The sequence below is a fragment of the Mytilus trossulus genome, chromosome 14, assembly GCF_036588685.1.
Source record: "Mytilus trossulus isolate FHL-02 chromosome 14, PNRI_Mtr1.1.1.hap1, whole genome shotgun sequence".
Taxonomy (NCBI): domain Eukaryota; kingdom Metazoa; phylum Mollusca; class Bivalvia; order Mytilida; family Mytilidae; genus Mytilus; species Mytilus trossulus.
In genome coordinates, this window is record NC_086386.1 from 34,612,552 (window position 1) to 34,638,881 (window position 26,330).

Here is a 26,330-nt window from a genome sequence, read left to right on the forward strand (position 1 = left end):
CAAGTTTTAATTATTTTATTTTCAAGACAAAACATCAAAAAGATGTGTAGCACGGGACAACACTTATCACACATATAGCCATTGTTAAAACATATACAGTAATTCTTTTACCAGAAAATACTCTGAATCCATGAAGTTAATCCATCCGTCAATGTATGGCAAGATTTTGATTTCAAACATTCCACCCACTCTTGCACACTTAAGATGTATTTACCCGTGTGCTACATAATGACAATGAAGATATGATTTAAAATCCTAGAAAATAATTTCATAATAAGAATGTCGAGAAACACAAAAATATATATGTTATGATATGTCATACAACCATTTGAACCTCATTAATATTTTCTAACTGATGATTTAGTTTATTTCTAAGTACTCGGATTGGAGAATAACGTTTTATATACATCAAAAAATTTATAAGAAAAAAATCACATGAACCGAAGGCGTACAACCATTTGAAGCTCGACGTCAATAGTTTCTACTGATATTAAAATATTGTTCTGACTCATTAGACAAATGGTGACTCTTTTAATTATACATCTATTTTTTAAAAGAAAATTCGCTACAACTTAAGAACGAATTGCTTGAACAACACCTTTTTCTAAAATTGGTCCATTCTCATCACGCATCAAGGCGGGCCAAACAAGAAAGTCTACTTTGTTTCCATCACTGCTGTAGGTGTCAAACCTGTCCCTTTCTATGATTTGATTATGACGTAACTTGAACAATAGATACATTGGTGGTTCTTGAGTTACCATTTCCCAGCATACACCAATACATTTCCGAACAAACGGCGTCACTTCTGTTATATCCCGTGCTTGTATGTTTCTAAGATGTCTTGATTTTTGGTAATCTACTACATTCATAAATTCCTACAAAGAAAGTAATACAATAAGTATACTGTTCATAAGACTAGCAAGATTAGAAGTTGAAGAAACCACCAAAACGTTAACTAAATTAGAAAAACATAGTGCTTTATCCGCAAAAATACGAAAAACTTGAATGATAACATTTTCAAAATTTTGGATTAAACATTTCCATCAAAGTTTTGTGGAAAGAATCACATGAAGGTTTGACAATTTCATTGGTGTCTGAAAAACCTTTAATTAAACAACAGCAACATGTATCGCTTTGTAAAATTTATATTTTATGGGAATTTGTAAATATTGTGAAGTGATATTTTCAGAAAACGATTACAACTCTTTCAAAAACTTGATATCCAGTAGGATTTGTCCCCTTTGTAATTGGTTTAAACAAATGCAAATGATATTTGCTGACATATTTGCTCTGAATACCGTATTTGTATCATCAAAAAGCTCCTGTCTTAGGCTCATAAACTTCAACAATAATGTGACAAACTTGATGTTTAAAAGTAATATTCATATGAGAATGAACCGACATGTTGACATCGGTGAAAACGAAATATTGCATCGCTCTGTCTCGCTTCCGACAGAAAATGTAGGCATAGCAAGCTCGAAACAAATGAACTGGCAAGCCTTCTATTAAAATCCATGATATATTTATATAATCTTATAGTATGAGGCTCTAGCTATCTATAAAAGAGGATGCATTTCGTTTCTTAAAACATAACTTTGAATCGTATTGCTTAAGTCATGACTTATCACTTTATCTCACGAAATGACAAACTAAATAATGCATACTTATTTCAATCCATGAGTGGAAATATCCTACATTACTAAAACCTTATAAAAAACAGGTTTACCAATTATTTCTCGCACATTTCCTGTTGCAATAAGTTAAAATATAGAAACACCCCGGATGTTTTTCTTGACATTATGCCTTTTATTTATGACCTAACTTTCAATGAACACAACCGAATGAGTACTTATATTTTTCGGTAACATTTTCGTAATATTAAAATTTAATATTTATTATATACAGTTTTGTGATTTTATCATGATATTACGACTGTTTTGACAAATACAAGATTGTCATTCATTGATCAAATAAAAATAGTATCAGCATCACAAAGGACTGTAAAGGGGAATAACACAGATAATTAATTTTCTAAAAGAAGTGAACATTGTAATTTTGCTTCATAACAAGAAAAAAGGTAAGGAGACCTATTTTTTTCTATTCTAAATAATATTTTGGCATTTAGGTTTCTTTAAATTCACCTTTCCCTGTGTAATCCTTTAATTATGACTGTTTATTTAACGCATCATGTAAATGTAGCGGAATTTGATGAGACTGTTATTAAAGTGAGAGGGTTAGCGCTATAGAACCAGGTTTAATCCACCATTTTCTACATTTGAAAATGCCTGTACCAAGTCAGGAATATGACAGTTCTTATCCATTCGGTTTTGATGCGTTTTGTTTTTTGATTTTGCCATGTGATTATTGACTTTCCAAATTGATTTTCCTCTGAGTTCAGTATTTTTGTGATTTTACTTTTTATCAATAAATCAATTTTCCTCAACTAGCAAAACAAAGCAAGGGTATCTATAATTTTAATCAGATTTTGTTATAAAGCAGATTCTGCAAACACCATTTGAATGTTCATAAACCAAGGTACTGCGATGGAAACCAAACCAAAAGAATCACATTGCACAAAGAAATCGAAGACCAAAAAGACTCGTTACTTTGCACAAACAAAGAAATATATGATCAAAAGACTCTTCATATTGCACGAACAGAGAAATAGATTACAAAAAGACTCTTCACATTGCACGAACAAAGAAAAAGATGACCAAAAGACTCTTCACATTGCACGAACTAAGAAAAAGATGACCAAAAGAATAAAGAAATAGATGACCAAAAGAACAAAGAAATAAATGATCAAATGACTCTTCGCATTGTATGAACGCAGAAATAGATGACCAACAGACTCCTCACATTGCACGAATAAAGAAATAGATGATCAAAAGACTTCACATTGCACCAACAAAGAAATAGGTGACAAAAAGACTCTTCATATTAAACCAACAAAGAAATAAATGACCAAAAGACTCTTCACATTGTACGAACAAAGAAATAGATGATCAAAAGACTCTTCATATTGAACTAACAAAGAAACAGATGACAAAAAGACCCTTCACATTGCACGACCAATGAAATAGATGACAAAAAGACTCTTCCCATTGCATCAACAAAGAAATAGATGACAAAAATACATCATATTGTACGAACAAAGAAATAGATGACAAAAAGACCTCATATTGTATGAACAAAAACAATGATGACAAAAAGACTCTTTTCATTGCACCAAGAAAGAAATAGATGATCTTCACATTGCACGACCAAAGAAATAGATGACAAAAAGATTCGTCACATTGCAAAAACAAAGAAATAGATGACAATTAGTTATCAAAAGTACCAGGATTATAATTTTATACGCCAGACGCGCGTTTCTTCTACATAAGACTCATCAGTGACGCTCAGATCAAAATAGTTAAAAAGCCAAACAAATACAAAGTTGAAGAGCATTGAGGACCCAAAATTCCAAAAAAGTTTTGCCAAATACGGCTAAGGTAATCTACTCCTGGGGTAAGAAAATCCTTAGTTTTACAAAAAGACTCTTCACATTGCACGACCAAAGAAATAGATGACAAAAAGACTCGTCCCATTGGAAAAACAAAGAAATAGATGTCCAAAAGACTCTTCATATTGAACCAACAAAGAAATAGATGACAACAAGACCCTTCACATTGCACGACCAATGAAATAGATGACAAAAACACTCTTTCATTGCATCAACAAATAAATAGTTGATTAAAAGACACTTCACATTGCACCAACAAAGAAGTAGATGACAAAAATACATCATATTGTACGAACAAAGAAATAGATGACAAAAAGACCTCATATTGTATGAACAAAAACAATGATGACAAAAAGACTCTTTTCATTGCACCAAGAAAGAAATAGATGACAGAAAGATTCGTCACATTGCAAAAACAAAGAAATAGATGACAAAAAGACTCTTCACATTGCACGACCAAAGAAATAGATGACAAAAAGACTCGTCCCATTGGAAAAACAAAGAAATAGATGTCCAAATGACCAATAAAGAAATAGATGTCCAAATGACCAATAAAGAAATGGATGACCAATTTACATACTGTGTATATTGCACCAGCAAAGAACTGGTTTACCAAAAGACTCCATATTGCACCAACAAAGAATTTGTTGATCAAAAGACTCTTCATTCTGCACCAACAAATAATTGTTGACCAAAATACGCTTCATTCTGCACCAACAAAGAATTTGTTGACCAAAAGACTCTTCATTCTGCACCAACAAAGAATTGTTGACCAAAAGACGCTTCATTCTGCACCAACAAAGAATTTGTTGACCAAAAGACTCTTCATTCTGCACCAACAAAGAATTTGTTGACCAAAAGACTCTTCATTCTGCACCAACAAAGAATTGTTGACCAAAATACGCTTCATTCTGCACCAACAAAGAATTTGTTGACCAAAAGACTCTTCATTCTGCACCAACAAAGAATTGTTGACCAAAAGACGCTTCATTCTGCACCAACAAAGAATTGTTGACCAAAAGACGCTTCATTCTGCACCAACAAAGAATTGTTGACCAAAAGACGCTTCATTCTGCACCAACAAAGAATTGTTGACCAAAAGACGCTTCATTCTGCACCAACAAAGAATTGTTGACCAAAAGACGCTTCATTCTGCACCAACAAAGAATTGTTGACCAAAAGACGCTTCATTCTGCACCAACAAAGAATTTGTTGACCAAAAGACGCTTCATTCTGCACCAACAAAGAATTGTTGACCAAAAGACGCTTCATTCTGCATGAACAAAAGAAATGAACGATCAAAAGACTTCACATTGTACGAACAAAGAAATAAATGACCAAAAGACTCTTCATATTGCACCAACAAAGAAGTAATTGTTGACCAAAAGACTCTTCATTCTGCACCAACAAGTAATTGTTGACCAAAAGACTCTTCATTCTGCACCAACAAGTAATTGTTGACCAAAAGACTCTTCATTCTGCATGAACAAAGAAATGAATGACCAAAAGACGCTTCATTCTGCAAGAACAAAGAAATGAATGTCATAAAGACTCTTCATATTGCACGAATGAAGAAATTGTTGACCAAAAGACGGTTCATTCTGCATGAACAAAGAAATTGGCGATGACTTCATGTGGAAGTAAGCAAGCAAAGTTAAACAAGTATGAATCCTCAAGCAAATATTTTCTTTTAGTTTTGGACTTCTTTATTTATGTCCTCTTGGTTAGTACGCTGTTATTTCCATTAAAACCCATATATCTGTATAAACATATCTAATCAAAATACTACAAGAAATAAGTGTAGTGTGCATAAACATCGTAACCATATACATGTACTTGTTTAAACATTTGTATTTGTCATGGTTGTTTTGAAATTGTATTAGAAGGCTTTGCTTTCCTGCTATTACAGCGATAAGACTGTATACAAACACACATTTAAAGCGAAATGCATTATTATTAATTGATAACGACGTTTACCTCAAAAATACATTCAATGAAATTATCTGATGGAGTACGTCTAAATGCCATTATATTCTGTTTCAGTCCAGGAGGGATGTGGTCAATGCTACCAGCCCTCTGAAAAAAGCAATGTCTATATCTATACAATTCCAATATCTCGTACATTTCAATACAAATAGTAGCAAATAAAAATTAAATCTTGTCTTAACCATGTAATTATCAATTATAGGGTGTATTCTGAAATATACAACAATGAAATTAGAAAAGAATTTTTTGTGGCATTTTTTCTGTCAATATTTCAAAAGATTTTTTTTCTTTTACTGATCTAATGTCTTCAAACCTGTAGACCTTGGATGAAATATTTGAAAGCAAGGGTCAACCTATTATTTTGTGAAAATGGAAGCTTTCTCTCATAGATTTAAAAGGAAGAGAAACACTTACTCCTTGTAATCTCTTGTGCAGACTGCCTCTCATATTGGTTGGGCTGACTAGTAGTGACAATAAAGCATCCATTTGATGCCTTGCAGTTCTCCTGCAGTACAGATAGCATTCCTAAAAAACACAAATAATATTTACATCAATTAGTATTTCTTTTCTTTTGCTCGTTCCAGTAATTAAGATTATGTATAGTTCAAGTTAAACATTTTGAATATGTATCTTGCACATTTACTCATATTCTTTGAAACATAAACAAACAAAACTGTTCAAATTTTGAATTACATTTAGAAATTGATAGTGAGGATTAAATGATTTCAAATCACTTTTAGTGCCATCACCATTAAATACGACCTTGGAACAACAGTTTATCTTACAATTACATGTTGCTGATACAACATTATCACCAGATTACTATACTTTAAAACCAACACGACGGGAACAACTTGTAAAGCAGGGACTACTTACCCCACAGCTATACCCTATTTCAACCCATGCTTCTTGCGCGTTTCGTGTTATTTAATATCCATCTTTCAAAGAAGGTCTCATAAACAGTGAAAATAATAAACGTATTTACACTTTTGGTATTTAGCTGTATTTTGCCTCCGAATGACCTTATATCACCTCCCAATAACCTTTTGACGTCAAGCAACAATCACTTTTTAGTTGTGACGTCATATGTTTTGAATTATGAAGTCAAAGTTTACGGGAACCTGTGTGATGTTCTGTAATGGCGGACTAATTTGCATACAAGTGTAAATACGTCTATTGTGCACGTTTAATTTGTGTCAATATTAAAACTGTTGGGAATATTGCAATAGAAAAATGCAGTTTATTTCATTTCATACACTTTTTTAATTAATGTCTGTAGTATCTACTATGAGATATATATGCAATTATTGTTTAAATGTTTTATATACCCAAAAAAGACAACAGTAGTGTTCTGGTGTTCAAAAGTTATAAATCGATTGCGAGAAACAAATGCGCGTTACCAACTATAACTTTCCTCCTGCAAATCTAAAAGAGTTGGACATTTCAAATATGTCAAATGAGTACTTAGACAATCTTTATAGTCTCTGTTCGAAAGACAAAATATACGAATAATAGCATTAACGGTACATGTTCTTTAATGATGATCGAGGCAAAATTATTTAAAAAAACCTAACACAAACAAAAACGTTAAAAGGCTGATAAAAAAAACCCAAAAAAACTAGAATATAGAAAAATCGGGACAAGAACTAAGGGTTATGCATGAGGGAGATATATTCTTTAGTTTAAAATGATATCCATATTTTATAACGGCACATTTCAACCAACTATTTGATTTGTATCTAGCTATGGGGCTGTTGGAGATACCCTTGGGGATTAACATATACAATATAAATGGCAACACGTTGTATGCGGCAATGAGACATCAACAAAATTTGCTAAAGTATTTGTTCAATCTAATTATTGCAAATGATATTTTTGTTTATTTAACTCAAAGCAAAATATCTTCCCAATTTAGATGCATTCCAAGTACAGCCTATGCTGCAAGATAAAACATAATAATACAGAACACATCACAAGACAACTTTTAATCAATAACATCACGCACCGTAACATAAAGAAGAACTTAGCAACACTTACACAATATTACCTCATTAATCATCAGAAGAAAAGATATAAATAGAACATATTATCTGTTTCATTCAACTATGATTGCTACTAACATATTTTTTTTTCGCCTAAGAAAAGTGTGGCAACAGATAACGTTCTTAAAATGTTTTATTTACACGCAATATTACGTAACACAATCTCCACACAATCGTTTGTTTATTTGACAGCGTGCACCTGCTCGAAGCACATGTTCCTTATGTTATTAAAAACATAATTGAAAGTTACAAATGCAATTGAACATAATGGATTGGTCAAGTATGAATATCAATAATTCCTAAACTTACCGTTAAATACTCCATCAGAATCAGTAAAACTTTCCTTTCATCCCTTTTGCAGACAGTATGTACTTTATCAAATGCCTCACGCCATACAGTATTGTACAATTCTCGAAACTTCTCCCCTATTTGTACCGGACCCTCGTCGCCATTACAGGACATCAATGATATGTTGTTAATTGGTGATGTCTTCTCATTAGCCACATGGCTTAACCTGTAAGAATACCATCTTATATTTATGGATAATGTAATATTTCAAATGGGCATCAGTGTTTTAAATGACCATGTCTGAGCAATACTGGAACTGAGGTCCTGCATATGCCTAAGAAAGTCTGTTCATTTTGGATGCAAAACACTTTAATGACTTGACTGATTTTCAAGTCCATTATGCAGTTTGTATTGATTTCAATTATCTGTGAAAGTCCAATATTTAAATGTTAGTTTCACAAGTATCTTAAATAATCGAAATAAGACCTTTTTACAGGTTTAACATATGACGTCATATATAAGATCTAACATGCATGTGTATATTCATTTCAATATCATTTACCTCTTCTTTATTTCCTCTTGTTTGCTCTGCGCCTCCGCGAGTTTTCGTATGGTATCCTGATGTGCTATTTCCTTCTCTCTAAGTTGACTTTCCAACTTCTCCAGTTTTTTCTTCATGTTTACCATTTCCTGTGTCTCGCTTTTATGTCGAGCCTCATATTGTTCCATTTTGGATTCCATGTTATGTATTTTATTTTGGAGATCGGTCTCTATGTTCTGCAGGGATGACAACTTATCGTCTTTTGACTTAGTAGATTTGACACTCTCTCCCATCTTATCTACCAACATTTTGTTTTTACTCTGTAAATCTGATATTTCCTTGTTTAAATTTTCAACTTGATTTTTAATAGAATTCAATGAATTTGTTTTTCCAACTCCGTTATTTACTTGATCCATAAGCTGCCTGTTTTCCTCTAGAAGCTGGGCGAGTTCCGTTTTCTGACTTTCGACTTGCTTTTCTAAGGTTTTTAATTGTTCTAACTGTTTGAACTTTCCTGTGTCATTAGATATTTGAACTGCAAGTTTTTTGTTCTCTTCCTCCAATCGCAGAAGTTCCTTGTTTTGTGTATTATTCTGACCTTCTAATGATTTCATGAGGTTTTCGTCATCTTTTTTTGCCTCCAGCTGGCACTTTAGTTCCTTGTTCTCTTCTACAAGATGTGTAATATCCTGATTCATTTTTCCAACTTTATTTTCAAAAGTGTTCAATTGGTTCAACTTTTCTGTTTCTTTGTCGTGTGAATTTTGGGCTTTAAGCTGTTTATTTTCTTTTTGAAGTTCTGAAATTTCTGAGGACAATTTTTCAACTTGGCCTTCTAAAGATTTTAGATGGTTCATCTGTTCTTTTCCTTTATCTAGTGCAACTATGAGATCCTGCTCAAATTTTGCCTTCAAGTTTTCCATTTCTTTGAAATTCGACACGGATTCATCTGTATTCTCCATGTAACTCTCTTTATCAAGTTCAAGATTTATAACGCGACATTCAAGTTCTTGGACACTTCTTAAGGTATTCTTTATGCTTACGCTTAATCCTTGGTGTTCTGAATCAACTGAGCTTATTTTAGATTCAATATCAGAAGCTGGCTTGTCCTTTATTTTTTTTCCATTTTCGACTTCATCAAGTCTCAACTTCAACGATGAGCAGACATTTGTAAGCTCATCGACTGAGGACAATATCTCATTGCGATCTCTGATGATATCTTTCATTTCCATGTTGCCATTTAGATTTGCTCTAAGTGTTGAACATTCTGATTTCAAGTTTTGTATATCTTCTTGTTGTTTTAAAATTTCTCTTTCGCCCTCTTCAAATGACCTCTTTAATTTCTGATTCTGTTCTGATAGCTGATGGTTTGTTTGTTTCAAGTTTGTCTCGGATAAGCTTTCAGATATCAAAAGTTTACCCTTGTCCTTGGCTTGTGCTTCTATTTTTACTATTTCTGCTCCAACAGACTTAATTGCAGCACGTTCTATGATTTCAGATACTTCCGGGCCTTTATCATGATTGACTTGGTCATTTTTAACCTCTGTTGTTTTGTCAGAGTTATCACCCTTTATTTCATACTCTTTCTTTATGCTGAGCTTTGATTTGAGCTCTTTGATGAGCGTGACCTCTTGTGTCTCCTCTATACATTGGACTGGTCCGGTATCTATTTCCTCCTCTTCGTCATTATTTAAATGACCATTTACCTGATCAGATGAAGAAAAACATAATATTAATTTGTGGTTCATGTTTTGACAAGTATAAAATACATAAAATACTAAAGCTCAGAATTGCACCAAATACAAAATACTAACTTTATTAAATAATTCGATAAAAAGTTTGACAAAGATGTTTGATGTCTTAAACCTTTGTTAAAGACTGTATCAAACATGAAACTCTTACACTCGAGGATAGGAAGACAGGGCCGGTATTGCGATCATTGGAATACCCGTCGTCATCTGTGTGTGCTATGGACATTCCAAATCATGCTGGCGTTCGATTATTATTTCGAATTGATGACTTTAACCTTTTAACTATCGCCCTGTCTATAAGAAATTGTCTATGAGAGAAATCATAATAGGAAACACAATCTTGGAATATTGTACCAGGCGCGACTGGAAAGCTGCTAAAAATTAATTCACATATGAAAATGGGGAAAAATGATTTCAAAATTTCCATCAGGTCTTTTGATCACCAAGAAATTTCAGTCAAAGTTTCGTTAAACAAATTAATAAAATGACGTCGACGGAATGTATATAGGACTGCTTGCTATGAAGTCTCAAATGCGATACCAGAAGGTTATTTCTTCGTGCACCAAAATGCACAGACCACTTATAAAAAGGGGGAAAAGAATAGTTGTCTCTTTGACACATTCCCCATTTCCATTCTCAATTTTATTTGACCGTAGGTTTAAGACACTTATGTATAGTATGCCACACACTTTATTCAAAATGAATAATGTAAAAGCAAGTATATATCTTGAACAAACCTTCGAGGAATAATAATAATTCATCATCAGTGGTAACGATACTAAAGTAAAGAACTTATAATTCATAAACGCGAACGACTTAATGGTATATATTTTATAAAGAATATGTTAACTATGTCTGAAAAATAAATCAAGAAGTTCTAAAGAAAAATCGATATCTATGTGTAATCTTACAAATTTTTTCTCCTACGCCAAATGTCACGAGTAGTTAGTTTGTGCCTACACATAGCAATTATAATATACCAGTAGGCTAAACAATTTTAGATTTCTATTTTGAAATTGAAAGCTGTTTAATTAAGGTTTTTGTAGCATTTTGGTATCAAGGCGTCCTTCATATAACACAAATAACATCGCACTTTTTGAACTTGTTTTCAGATATTGTGTAGACACAGTAATGTTTACCATTTTGTGCTGAAATATGTAATGTATCTCACTGACATAATATATTTTACGGTCTGTTTTAATTAGAGAATTAAGAAGTCGTTTTGTAAACATTCATTGTGTATCTATATAGACGTCTTAACTTTTTATCAATCGCTTTTCCTTTGCGTAACAATAACCGTTTTTGCCAAATAAACATTATCAAGGCTAACCGTCAGACATGTAACAACTATCCGATGATATATCACGTCCCCGTCCTGGGACTAAATTGAAAATAAATTACACATGCTCCAGTATAACGTCGGCAGGGTAAATCATTACTGTACGACAGACACAAACTTAACTTTAATGTATGGTTGTTGATTTATTTTTAATTTGTAAAACCCTTTGAGTGAAATTGTTATAATTTATAGAATGTGACAGGATCGATCATTGTTATATGGTCTGTCTGCTTCAATTAGTGAGCTTGTAAAATAACGCCCATTATATATATGTTACAATTTTTGGAATTTCAATGTTAGTTTTTGTTTCGACTATAGAACAGCAAATCATGTACCAAGGTGACATAATTGTTTAAATGGTTGACTGACTTGATCTTATTCTTACAGTGAAAGCTGAATGCCATTTGAATACAAATTAACATATTAGTTTCGTAATTAATTCAAAATAGGTTTAAAGGAAAAATCAGTTATAGCTTTATGAACGGTCTTATGTTTAACTTGACAAAAAGTGTAGGCACATATTGAAAGTTTTAGCTTGAAATACTTAGCTTTGTGACAATAGAATTATTCATTTATTTCATCTTTGTACATTGAATATATACCACGCACCTATATTTTATCAATAAAGTGGCTACAATGTAAGCAGTTGAAACAAATTTATGTAAATTAAAACGGTGAGTGACTTTAGTTGGAAAATTGACATTTTTGTTTGAATATACGTTATCTTTACAAGTGAAGTAAAGTAAAACGTCTTCAATCTGTTATAATAAAAAACGGCTTCTTATTTAAGTTAAACATCTTATTATGAAGGGCCTATGTTGACATTGCCTTGAAATGACAATAATGTTACTAATATGTACTTTTATATTCGCGAGCATGCTCTTTACCGCACGCGATTTATTTGTCTGTTTTTATTTTTCTATTTAGTTCATGGCGTTGTCATTTTATTTTCGATCTATAAGTTTGAATGTCCCTCTGGTATCTTTTGTCCCTCTTTTTTTAACATATTTTTTTTGTACCTGTCCTTTGGGTTTTAATAGTCTTGTATGTTTGTTTTAATTTAAGTTCATTTATATGTTTTGGGGTTCATTTTCACTGAACTGGTACACATTTTTATTAAGGGGCTTTTCTCGGTGCGTTTAGGACCAAGGGGCGGCCTTCGGATGTTATCTGCTTTTTAATCGGGTTGTTTGTCGCTATTTTCTATTCTCAATTTTATTTCCTTTAACCTTACGATATTTGCATTTGACATTTAATATATTTTCAATCATTTCACGTAACAGAATAACAACATCATAATATTGATCTATAATGTACACCTAATGTTCCTGATATTTATGGTTTAGGCTTGTCATGCCTTATTAACAATCAGATGCTACAGAAATTATCGATGTAGATATTGGTATGTGCTTGTAATATAATTAAAGAACAAATATATGACATTAATTAACTTTTTTTTATTTTTAGCATTTTGATATAATGAATTATATGCACGGTGTTGTATAATACATGGTTAATGTGTGTAGGTCATTTGTAAATTTAGAGGTTAGGGCAATTAGCTGTTATGTGATTTTCTTACATTTAGAGGTTAGGGCAATTTATAATAGCTGTTATGAGATTTTCTTTCATTTAGAGGTTAAGACAACGGTTTTGTCATTTCATACATTTAGAGGTTAATATAAAAAAAAGAGGATGTGGTATGATTGCCAATGAGACAACTATCCACATAAGACCAAAATGACACAGACATTAACAACTATAGGTCACCGTACGGCCTTCAACAATGAGCAAAGCCCATACCGCATAGTCAGCTATAAAAGGCCCCGATAAGATAATGTAAAACATTTCAAACAAGAAAACTAACGGCAGACAACTGTTATATGATTTTCTTACATTTAGAGGTTAGCTTGAAATACTTAGCATGGTGACAATAAAATTATTCATTTATTTCATCTTTGAACATGGAATTTATCACGCACCTCTATTTTATCAATAAGGTGGCCACAAATAGATTAAAACCTCAATGTAAACCGTTGAAACAAATTTATGTAAATCAAAACGGAGAGAAATTTAGTTGGAAATGTGACCTTTACGTTTGAATATACGATATCTTTACAAGTTGCGTAAAGTAACACGTCTTCAAACCGTTATATTGAAAGCGGCTTCTTAATATTTTGGCTAAACATCTTATTTTGAAGGGCCATTATCGACATTGCCTTGAAACGACGAAAGATATTACTAAAAGATACTTTTATATGCGTGTGCATGCTCTTTACCGAATTATATTTACTTTAAGAAAGTAGGAAAGAGCGAAAAATGAATCGAAAGGTATAGGTTATACTGTTATGTACAGATTTCCGTTTGATTTATTGTTGGGTTTTTTTGGCGGATTTCGTGCATGTTGCTAAGTCTTTATAGTTTCTAAGTTGTGTCTTGTTTACTCTTTATTTGTCGGCTTGTCTTTTTCTTTTTTATCGGTTTAGTTTGAATGTCCCTCCGGTATCTTTTGCCCCCTTTTTTAAAACATGTTTTTAACTCTACGCTATTTGCATTTGAAAATGAATATATTTTCAATCAATTCACGTAACAGAGTAACAAGATCATGATGTTGAATTCTGAGTCTATAAATTACCTATATAATGTACCTGATATTTATGATTATTGCCTTACTTACAATCAGATACTACAGAAATTATTGATGTAGCTATTGGTATGTGCTTGAAACATAATTAAAGAACAAAAATATGACGTTAATTAACTTTTTTTTATTTTTAGCATTTTGAGATGGGTAATTATATGCACGGTGTTGTATCATTCATGGTTAATGTGTGTAGGTTATTTGTACATTTAGAGGTTAAGGCAACTGTTGTGCAATTTTTGTGGAAAAACAAAACAACAAGCAGACCCCTTTAGTACGTACAAAGGGACAATGTGATAGAACGAAAAGCTATAAAAGCTGAATATATCATCTAAATAACACAATGCAACATAAAGGACATTCACATTTCAACTAGCCAATTTCCATACAATATTTCAATCAGTAAATCATCGCTGTAGTCATTTAATTGTTTTTTGCTTGTTGGTGTTTTGGTATTGGCTATTACACAGCGCCAATTTTTGTTTGAATTCTGTGGTGGAAGACGGAGTACCAATAAAGAATAAAATATAAATGACCTAAACATAGATCATAAACATTCATTATACATTGGCTAGAGGTATAGGGGAAGGGTTGAGATCTCACTAAACATGTTTAACCCGCCGCTAGAGGAATAGGGGAAGATTGAGATCTCACTAAACATGTTTAACCCGCCGCTTTTTTTAACATTCATTATACATCGGCTAGAGGTATAGGGGAAGGGTTGAGATCTCACTAAACATGTTTAACCCGCCGCTTTTTTTAACATTCAGTATACATTGGCTAGAGGTATAGGGGAAGGGTTGAGATCTCACTAAACATGTTTAACCCGCCGCTAGAGGTATAGGGGAAGGGTTGAGACTCACTAAACATGTTTAACCCGCCGCTTTTTTTAACATTCATTATACATCGGCTAGAGGTATAGGGGAAGGGTTGAGATCTCACTAAACATGTTTAACCCACCGCTTTTTTTAACATTCATTATACATTGGCTAGAGGTATAGGGAAAGGGTTGAGATCTCACTTAACATGTTTAACCCGCCACTTTTTTTTTTAACATTCATTATACATTGGCTAGAGGTATAGGGGAAGGGTTGAGATCTCACTAAACATGTTTAACCCGCCGCTTTTTTTAACATTCATTATACATTGGCTAGAGGAATAGGGGAAGGGTTGAGATCTCACTAAACATGTTTAACCCGCCGCTTTTTTTAACATTCATTATACATCGGCTAGAGGTATAGGGGAAGGGTTGAGATCTCACTAAACATGTTTAACCCGCCGCTTTGTTTAACATTCATTATACATTGGCTAGAGGTATAGGGGAAGGGTTGAGATCTCACTAAACATGTTTAACCCGCCGCTTTTTTTAACATTCATTATACATCGGCTAGAGGTATAGGGGAAGGGTTGAGATCTCACTAAACATGTTTAACCCGCCGCTTTTTTTTTTAACATTCATTATACATTGGCTAGAGGTATAGGGGAAGAGTTGAGATCTCACTGAACATGTTTAACCCGCCGCTTTTTTTAACATTCATTATACATTGGCTAGAAGTATAGGGGAAGGGTTGAGATCTCACTAAACATGTTTAACCCGCCGCTTTTTTTAACATTCATTATACATTGGCTAGAGGTATAGGGGAAGGGTTGAGATCTCACTAAACATGTTTAACCCGCCGCTAGAGGTATAGGGGAAGGGTTGAGATCTCACTAAACATGTTTAACCCGCCGCTTTTTTTAACATTCATTATACATCGGCTAGAGGTATAGGGGAAGGGTTGAGATCTCACTAAACATGTTTAACCCACCGCTTTTTTTAACATTCATTATACATTGGCTAGAGGTATAGGGGAAGGGTTGAGATCTCACTAAACATGTTGAACCCGCCGCTTTTTTTAACATTCATTATACATTGGCTAGAGGTATAGGGGAAGGGTTGAGATATCACTAAACATGTTTAACCCGCCGCTTTTTTTTAACATTCATTATACATTGGCTAGAGGTATAGGGGAAGGGTTGAGATCCCACTAAACATGTTTAACCCGCCGCTTTTTTTAACATTCATTATACATTGGCTAGAGGTATAGGGGAAGGGTTGAGATCTCATTAAACATGTTTAACCCGACGCTTTTTTTAACATTCATTATACATTGGCTAGAGGTATAGGGGAAGGGTTGAGATCTCACTAAACATGTTTAACCCGCCGTTAGAGGAATAGGGGAAGGGTTGAGATCTCACTAAACATGTTTAACCCGCCGCTTTTTTTAACATTCATTATACATCGGCTAGAGGTAAAGGGGAAGGGTTGAGATCTCACTAAACATGTTTAACCCGCCGCTTTTTTTAACATTCATTATACATTGGCTAGAAGTATAGGGGAAGGGTTGAGATCTCACTAAACATGTTTAACCCGCCGCTTTTTTTAACATTCATTATACATTGGCTAGAGGTATAGGGGAAGGGTTGAGATCTCACTAAACATGTTTAACCCGCCGCTAGAGGTATAGGGGAAGGGTTGAGATCTCACTAAACATGTTTAACCCGCCGCTTTTTTTAACATTCATTATACATCGGCTAGAGGTATAGGGGAAGGGTTGAGATCTCCCTAAACATGTTTAACCCGCCGCTTTTTTAACATTCATTATACATTGGCTAGAGGTATAGGGAAAGGGTTGAGATCTCACTAAACATGTTTAACCCGCCGCTTTTTTTTTTAAAATTCATTATACATTGGCTACAGGTATAGGGGAAGGGTTGAGATCTCACTAAACATGTTTAACCCGCCGCTTTTTTTAACATTCATTATACATTGGCTAGAGGTATAGGGGAAGGGTTGAGATCTCACTAAACATGTTGAACCCGCCGCTTTTTTTAACATTCATTATACATTGGCTAGAGGTATAGGGGAAGGGTTGAGATCTCACTAAACATGTTTAACCCGCCGCTTTTTTTTAACATTCATTATACATTGGCTAGAGGTATAGGGGAAGGGTTGAGATCCCACTGAACATGTTTAACCCGCCGCTTTTTTTAACATTCATTATACATTGGCTAGAGGTATAGGGGAAGGGTTGAGATCTCATTAAACATGTTTAACCCGACGCTTTTTTTAACATTCATTATACATTGGCTAGAGGTATAGGGGAAGGGTTGAGATCTCACTAAACATGTTTAACCCGCCGTTAGAGGAATAGGGGAAGGGTTGAGATCTCACTAAACATGTTTAACCCGCCGCTTTTTTTAACATTCATTATACATCGGCTAGAGGTAAAGGGGAAGGGTTGAGATCTCACTAAACATGTTTAACCCGCCGCTTTTTTTAACATTCATTATACATTGGCTAGAGGTATAGGGGAAGGGTTGGGATCTCACTAAACATGTTTAACCCGCCGCTAGAGGTATAGGGGAAGGGTTGAGATCTCACTAAACATGTTTAACCCGCCGCTTTTTTTAACATTCATTATACATTGGCTAGAGGTATAGGGAAAGGGTTGAGATCTCACTAAACATGTTTAACCCGCCGCTTTTTTTTTAACATTCATTATACATTGGCTAGAGGTATAGGGGAAGGGTTGAGATCTCACTAAACATGTTTAACCCGCCGCTTTTTTTAACATTCATTATACATTGGCTAGAGGTATAGGGGAAGGGTTGAGATCTCACTAAACATGTTTAACCCGCCGCTTTTTTTAACATTCATTATACATTGGCTAGAGGTATAGGGGAAGGGTTGAGATCTCACTAAACATGTTTAAACCGCCGCTTTTTTTAACATTCATTATACATTGGCTAGAGGTATAGGGGAAGGGTTGAGATCTCACTAAACATGTTTAACCCGCCGCTTTTTTTAACATTCATTATACATTGGCTAGAGGTATAGGGGAAGGGTTGAGATCTCACTAAACATGTTTAACCCGCCGCTTTTTTTAACATTCATTATACATTGGCTAGAGGTATAGGGGAAGGGTTGAGATCTGACTAAACATGTTTAACCCGCCGCTAGAGGTATAGGGGAAGGGTTGAGATCTCACTAAACATGTTTAACCCGCCGCTTTTTTTAACATTCATTATACATCGGCTAGAGGTATAGGGGAAGGGTTGAGATCTCATTAAACATGTTTAACCCGACGCTTTTTTTAACATTCATTATACATTGGCTAGAGGTCTAGGGGAAGGGTTGAGATCTCACTAAACATGTTTAACCCGCCGTTAGAGGTATAGGGGAAGGGTTGAGATCCCACTAAACATGTTTAACCCGCCGCTTTTTTTAACATTCATTATACATTGGCTAGAGGTATAGGGGAAGGGTTGAGATCTCATTAAACATGTTTAACCCGACGCTTTTTTTAACATTCATTATACATTGGCTAGAGGTATAGGGGAAGGGTTGAGATCTCACTAAACATGTTTAACCCGCCGTTAGAGGAATAGGGGAAGGGTTGAGATCTCACTAAACATGTTTAACCCGCCGCTTTTTTTAACATTCATTATACATCGGCTAGAGGTAAAGGGGAAGGGTTGAGATCTCACTAAACATGTTTAACCCGCCGCTTTTTTTAACATTCATTATACATTGGCTAGAGGTATAGGGGAAGGGTTGGGATCTCACTAAACATGTTTAACCCGCCGCTAGAGGTATAGGGGAAGGGTTGAGATCTCACTAAACATGTTTAACCCGCCGCTTTTTTTAACATTCATTATACATTGGCTAGAGGTATAGGGAAAGGGTTGAGATCTCACTAAACATGTTTAACCCGCCGCTTTTTTTTTAACATTCATTATACATTGGCTAGAGGTATAGGGGAAGGGTTGAGATCTCACTAAACATGTTTAACCCGCCGCTTTTTTTAACATTCATTATACATTGGCTAGAGGTATAGGGGAAGGGTTGAGATCTCACTAAACATGTTTAACCCGCCGCTTTTTTTAACATTCATTATACATTGGCTAGAGGTATAGGGGAAGGGTTGAGATCTCACTAAACATGTTTAAACCGCCGCTTTTTTTAACATTCATTATACATTGGCTAGAGGTATAGGGGAAGGGTTGAGATCTCACTAAACATGTTTAACCCGCCGCTTTTTTTAACATTCATTATACATTGGCTAGAGGTATAGGGGAAGGGTTGAGATCTCACTAAACATGTTTAACCCGCCGCTTTTTTTTAACATTCATTATACATTGGCTAGAGGTATAGGGGAAGGGTTGAGATCTGACTAAACATGTTTAACCCGCCGCTAGAGGTATAGGGGAAGGGTTGAGATCTCACTAAACATGTTTAACCCGCCGCTTTTTTTAACATTCATTATACATCGGCTAGAGGTATAGGGGAAGGGTTGAGATCTCCCTAAACATGTTTAACCCGCCGCTTTTTTTAAAATTCATTATACATTGGCTAGAGGTATAGGGAAAGGGTTGAGATCTCACTAAACATGTTTAACCCGCCGCTTTTTTTTAACATTCATTATACATTGGCTAGAGGTATAGGGGAAGGGTTGAGATCTCACTAAACATGTTTAACCCGCCGCTTTTTTTAACATTCATTATACATTGGCTAGAGGTATAGGGGAAGGGTTGAGATCTCACTAAACATGTTTAACCCGCCGCTTTTTTTTAACATTCATTATACATTGGGTAGAGGTATAGGGGAAGGGTTGAGATCTCACTAAACATGTTTAACCCGCCGCTTTTTTTAACATTCATTATACATTGGCTAGAGGTATAGGGGAAGGGTTGAGATCTCACTAAACATGTTTAACCCGCCGCTTTTTTTAACATTCATTATACATTGGCTAGAGGTATAGGGGAAGGGTTGGGATCTCACTAAACATGTTTAACCCGCCGCTAGAGGTATAGGGGAAGGGTTGAGATCTCACTAAACATGTTTAACCCGCCGCTTTTTTTAACATTCATTATACATTGGCTAGAGGTATAGGGAAAGGGTTGAGATCTCACTAAACATGTTTAACCCGCCGCTTTTTTTTTAACATTCATTATACATTGGCTAGAGGTATAGGGGAAGGGTTGAGATCTCACTAAACATGTTTAACCCGCCGCTTTTTTTAACATTCAACATACATTGGCTAGAGGTATAGGGGAAGGGTTGAGATCTCACTAAACATGTTTAACCCGCCGCTTTTTTTAACATTCATTAAACATTGGCTAGAGGTATAGGGGAAGGGTTGAGATCTCACTAAACATGTTTAACCCGCCGCTTTTTTTTAACATTCATTATACATTGGCTAGAGGTATAGGGGAAGGGTTGAGATCTGACTAAACATGTTTAACCCGCCGCTAGAGGTATAGGGGAAGGGTTGAGATCTCACTAAACATGTTTAACCCGCCGCTTTTTTTAACATTCATTATACATCGGCTAGAGGTATAGGGGAAGGGTTGAGATCTCCCTTAACATGTTTAACCCGCCGCTTTTTTTAAAATTCATTATACATTGGCTAGAGGTATAGGGGAAGGGTTGAGATCTCACTAAACATGTTTAACCCGCCGCTAGAGGTATAGGGGAAGGGTTGAGACTCACTAAACATGTTTAACCCGCCGCTTTTTTTAACATTCATTATACATTGGCTAGAGGTATAGGGGAAGGGTTGAGATCTCACTAAACATGTTTAACCCGCCGCTTTTTTTTAACATTCATTATACATTGGCTAGAGGTATAGGGAAAGGGTTGAGATCTCACTAAACATGTTTAACCCGCCGCTTTGTTTTGTCTTTCCCTAGTCAGTAGACTCTGACCTTTGTTTGTCTTGTATGGTTTTTAAATTTTAGTTTAAATTATATGTTTAGGAGTTTAGTATGACGTCAATTTTCACTAAATTGCTAAATACACATTTGTGTTTAGATCATCATTCAGACGCCAACTGGTCCGGGATTTTCTCGAATGTTAAAGAGTCGACTGTTTTATGCTCTTTGTTCGGGTTGTTGTCTCTTTTACACATACCCCATTTCCATTCTCAATTTCGTGTTACCAACGCTCACATATTCACTAATTGGAAAAATTGGTAAAAGGATTCTTGAATTTAGACAGGCATGTGTGACATGCAGCGAAAATACATAAGATTGGTAAAACTAAACACCCTCTCTTCTCTTCTTTTTGTGGAAAGAAAAAGATGCACAGAAACACGCAAGATATAAAATCATCCGGAAACAGCCCCCTTCTAACACTATCGATATCACTGCAACAGGTAAAGCAATCATAAATGGTTGCTTTATTGAATTTTGATTATTGTCCGGAAGCAGATTTTGTATGCATATCCAGAAAGATAACACACATGACAAACATATTGGGTGCGCTGAATTAAATCGATCGATCACAACTGTATCAGACTCCTAAACGACAAAGACCTACTGTATATACAATTGTCTTATGTTGAAGACTATATTTGGGATTTATGTTGTATGGTAGCTGTCTCGCTGACGTAATAGCAACGTCATCTCAATTTTAATTTATATATACCCCCCCCCCCCCTTTTTTAGCGCTCAAGTCAAGTACACTATATTACTTTACATATATATACCAAAATTAGTGTAAACACAAAATGAACATATAAAAAAATCCTTGGTATCAATAAATGGTATTCAAAAATTTAAAATTAAAAAAATATGTTAATACAGAAGTTATACATTCTTACAATTTAGCATCAATATGCCCACTGAATATATGCCTATTCAATTGTTTTAAAAAGTTCCTTTCTTACGACTACTTTTTAACAACGGAGTTATATTTTCTGCTGTGGATTTGTATATTTCGTTTTAACATTAAACAACAGGTTGTTTTCCTCTTTAATATCGGTCTTCGACTATATGGATGTCTCATTATATATATAGTGTTGTGTTTCTATGGAGACCTTTATCATTTATGAGAATTAAGATCTTAGATTTTCTTGCGCGTTAAAATAATAATCCCAGAAGATTACATTTAAAATATCTAAAATATATTATTCTTCGTATAATATATTATACATAGCAAATTGATTTTCAAATTGTCTCCCTATAATGAATTGAATATTTGCCGTCAGCATGTCATTGAATAAAAAATATGAACAACGTCAAGGACAGCTTAAAGATTTGTAAACGCTAAATTTTACCATGTTATACTTTCAAAAGCTAAAACAAAACTCGCACAAACACGCGGTCATAATTAGAATTAGTGGAAACGTGAAAATGTCATCATTATATGGCATATATTGTTTGAAAACAACAACAGCTATATGATATAATTAGTGATTTTCATTTGGATATCAAAGGAAAGAAACCCAATTAATTTATACTATACAGTTCCGTGGAAGCTGTGGTCGATAATCTGGCACATAAGCATACTACTGATTAAAGGGGCATGGGCACATGGCATTTACGTTAATTCAGTAAAAAAATAATTTTGCAAAACTTTATTTTGAAAGAAATGGAAGATGGTTCCCGTGTATTAAGACCTTACTCTAGCGACTTTAGCTGTAAATCACGAAGCATGACATATCAAATCACAAAACTACTGAACTCCGAGGAAAATCCAAAAAGGAAAGTCCCTAAAAAAATGGCAAAATCAAATTATAAAACACATCGAACGAATGAACAACAACTGTCATATTTCTGACTTGGTACAGGCATTTTCAAATGTAGAAATTTATAATACTCATGATCATTTTTGCAGATACAAGTAACTTATCAAGATTTGTAAGCTTATAGCTAGACGTACTTCTAATGTCCTTTGATAAAACATACCATCAACTCTATAGATGTACGCTTAACTTAGTTATATCTATATAGGACATACTACCAAGGTTACATCACACACACTCTGAGGCAGCAAGTGTAAATCTTTTGCGTATATGATATATAGATGTACTTGAACTAGCATACATGTGCAACTTCTTGTTTTTCTCAACAAAATATAGGTGAACAATTTTTGCTTTCTACATTCGAATGTCCAAATTGTTAATCGAACTTTCAACCTCTGATTATATATGTAATAACTCATTGTGAAGAAATATATGGGAAAATAAAGGAGGAACACCTATAATGTGTATAAATAATCGAACCTTGTCTGCAGGGATGTCTTCTTCAATATGAATATCCTTGTCTCCTCCATTGTCTTTAGGTTGGTCTTCAACCTAATAAGTACAACAAAAATATATTACATACAATGTATGGTGTAGCATAAACTTTCATTATTTATTACGATTACATGAATCAAAGGGTATTACTCAATGTATCTGAAGCATCGCTTCTATTTATAGCAATTGACAGCCAGTATTAAAAGTCTCGAATAATAAAAAGCAACATAAACAAAAAGAACATTGATTCCATTTCAATAATACACTACATTTGTATATATTTACATTTTACTTCTATTTAATTAAAACAACTATTTGTTTGAATTTTTGAAAAAATGTTTATGTACAATAAACGGCAAAAATTTGTTTTATACAGATCATTAATCAATATGTTAAACTTTTGTGTAGCTCAAGCTACAAAGATATTTTTTGTCATGCATCCGATTTCACCTAGATAGATGCACACGCCCGATGAAGCTAATTTGTTTAGCGAAATATTGCGTGAATAATATATAAAATATAACACCTAATTTTATAACACTCATTAGTGTGTTAAAGTTACATTCTTAGACACTTATATAATTCAATTTAGTAACTGCATCAGTTTATTTACAAACTGATCCACACCTAGATAGATTGAATGTTGATTGTTGCTATTTTTAGACACTATTTACATATGGTATATATATAAGTTATTGACTTTCAATAACTTAATACATTAGTCAATACACTGCATGCGGACTGGTCAGATTATATTGACACTTCGTCCACGCTCAGCATAATCTATACACTGATACATATCCGTTTAAAACGAATTGACCTCGTCAAAAGTCCATAATTGATAAAAAAAAATCTTATCGTGTAATTAGAATTGTCAATCTCTATTTACAAGACTATTTGACTTCAACGTGTATTTGATCTGAAATTGGATAAGTTTCTATGTATATATACGTATTATTTTCAATAAATGGGCTCATAAGGAGCATATTACAACATTAAATATTATTCTAGTTAAGAACCAAAAATATATTATAAAGTAAACATACAAAGAACAAACATTAAGAACATGTGTACTAGTTATTAATCCATATGTGAATATAAATGTTTAAATACAATTCCTTCGTCTAAGTCACAACCATCGGTGTCACAACCCTATGTAAAAAGAGCTATTAACAAATTGTCAATTTAGCGAATATTAACATGCATTCAAATAAATGCTCCATTGAACCAAAGTGAATAATGGATATTAGTGTACTAAATAGTTCTGTGAATAACTGCTTTATACAATGCAGACGTTGATAGATTTGGCCGTGGCGGTACAATCATCATTCTGTTACTATGAAGTTATCTTTTGCTATTGCTTTTCAACTCAAGTTCTTTAACTATAGCCATACAAGAGGCTGTTATTGTATTTTGTGGGGTATTCCTATCTCTTTCTTATCTAACGTTGAAGAATAAAATAATCAATCAATCCAAGTGGTTTGAAATTTAAGCGTCCCATCCCCGAATTCTTTCGTACCTACTTTTTGTACATGCCTACGGTTTAGAGGTTTATCGTGTGTTTTATACGCAAAAAACACTTATCGAGACCAGCACACAATAACGATAGGTGACACTAGCGGAATTAGAACTGCTTATTCTTTGGAAGCATCCAAATGCGGATCCAGGATTTTGAAAACACGAGGGTGGCAAACAAGTCAATGTTAGGGGTGGAAAAAAATAATAAATTTTAATGTAGCTGTATATGGGTCCCCCCCCCCCCCTCCACCAAAAAAATGCGCTTCATGACCATCTAATGTCCGATTTCAATGATATTCACTTTTTCTTTTTCATGTGTTTTGTCATTTCGTGCATTATTTGTCTTTTTCCCTTTCTTTTGATCATTGGGTATGACTCATACTATTTGATTATCCATTGTTATGTCCTTGTTGATCATTTTACTACAAATCAATGCATTTTAACCATTTTAATGGTATCACTACAGAATGAACTATGGAATATAAATATAGTTTTAACACCTGTTACCTATTTATTTGTAATTATGTCGAATATAAATGTTTAAACCCATTTAATAATAGATGCTCAATAATTGATTCTTTACAGATAAAAAGACTGTGGAAATTAAATTAGGTATAAAATCAATGAACATTCTTAATGAACAACAGGGAAATAATACATAAACTGCGTCAAAATTTAAACCTTTTTATCGTTTAAATCCTTCCTTTACACCTGATTAAAGTTTAAAGTTAATCTTTATTCAAATATAAAGTTCAATATGCACTTCAAAACCCCAAGGACGCAATTTAATGAGCTGTATTACCGGTAAAAACCACGTGGAGTTCTATAAAAGTAAAGTCACAAAATATTGTGTGTGTATGCAGTTTTCAATGGAGCCGAAAAGAAAAGTTGTAAATTATGTTTTCCTCGTATTGGTGTAACGTTAAATATGCGATTATGCTAATGATTATGTAATGCAGAAGTAAACAAAGCAATCAATCAGTCTATTTACCATTAAACTAGAAAATGTACTTAACGAAATATTATTTCATATTATATAAAGAACATGATAGTTACAATCAATATAACCAAACACCACCCCCTTTTTCAAGAGAGAGAAAAAAATGCAGCCATAAGGGTGAAACAATGCAGATAATACAACGCATAAAAAAGCCGCAATCATTATTACAAATTTATGCATATGAACTTAAGTGTAAATGATACCATCATAATTGTGTTTCAATAAAAATAAACATGTTAACTGTCAAATAACTAACCTGTTTTGCTTCTGGGGGTTTTCCTTTGTTTTTCTTTTTCGTTTTACTTTTCTTCCCGAGACAAGAAAATAAGCTCGACATGGCGCAGATGTATGGTTGTATTCAGCTAGTTCACGGAAATAATCAAAGCTAGCGGTGACTTGTCGTTACCCACTACTACTGTATGTGATTAACACTTCTACTGTCAAACGTAATTATCAACTACATAATCATATCGCCATACTAGTCACAGCAAATATATTCTCTCTTCAAAAACATACACAACAGTGTATCTGCATATTTAATAAGTAATTATGCTAGGGAGCAGTAATTTCAGATATGAAAAAATCAATAAGTTGTCTATCTTTCCGTTGAGAGCCCGTAACCGTGTCACCGTTGATCGCTATTGCATGTGACTGTGT

The 26,330-nt window shown here is 34.0% G+C and overlaps 1 protein-coding gene across 1 annotated transcript; it reads right to left on the reverse strand.

The window, feature by feature from the left end:
* LOC134696706 (golgin subfamily A member 5-like) lies at positions 1-26,301 on the reverse strand. Its single transcript, XM_063558626.1, has 7 exons — positions 25,930-26,301; positions 23,141-23,212; positions 8,384-10,068; positions 7,843-8,047; positions 5,906-6,016; positions 5,483-5,581; positions 1-875 (listed from the first exon to the last, which is right to left on the reverse strand). Exons 1-7 carry the CDS (start codon positions 26,008-26,010, stop codon positions 573-575), a joined length of 2,556 nt encoding a protein of 851 aa, XP_063414696.1. The 5' UTR covers positions 26,011-26,301; the 3' UTR covers positions 1-572.
* Positions 26,302-26,330: the final 29 nt, after the last annotated feature.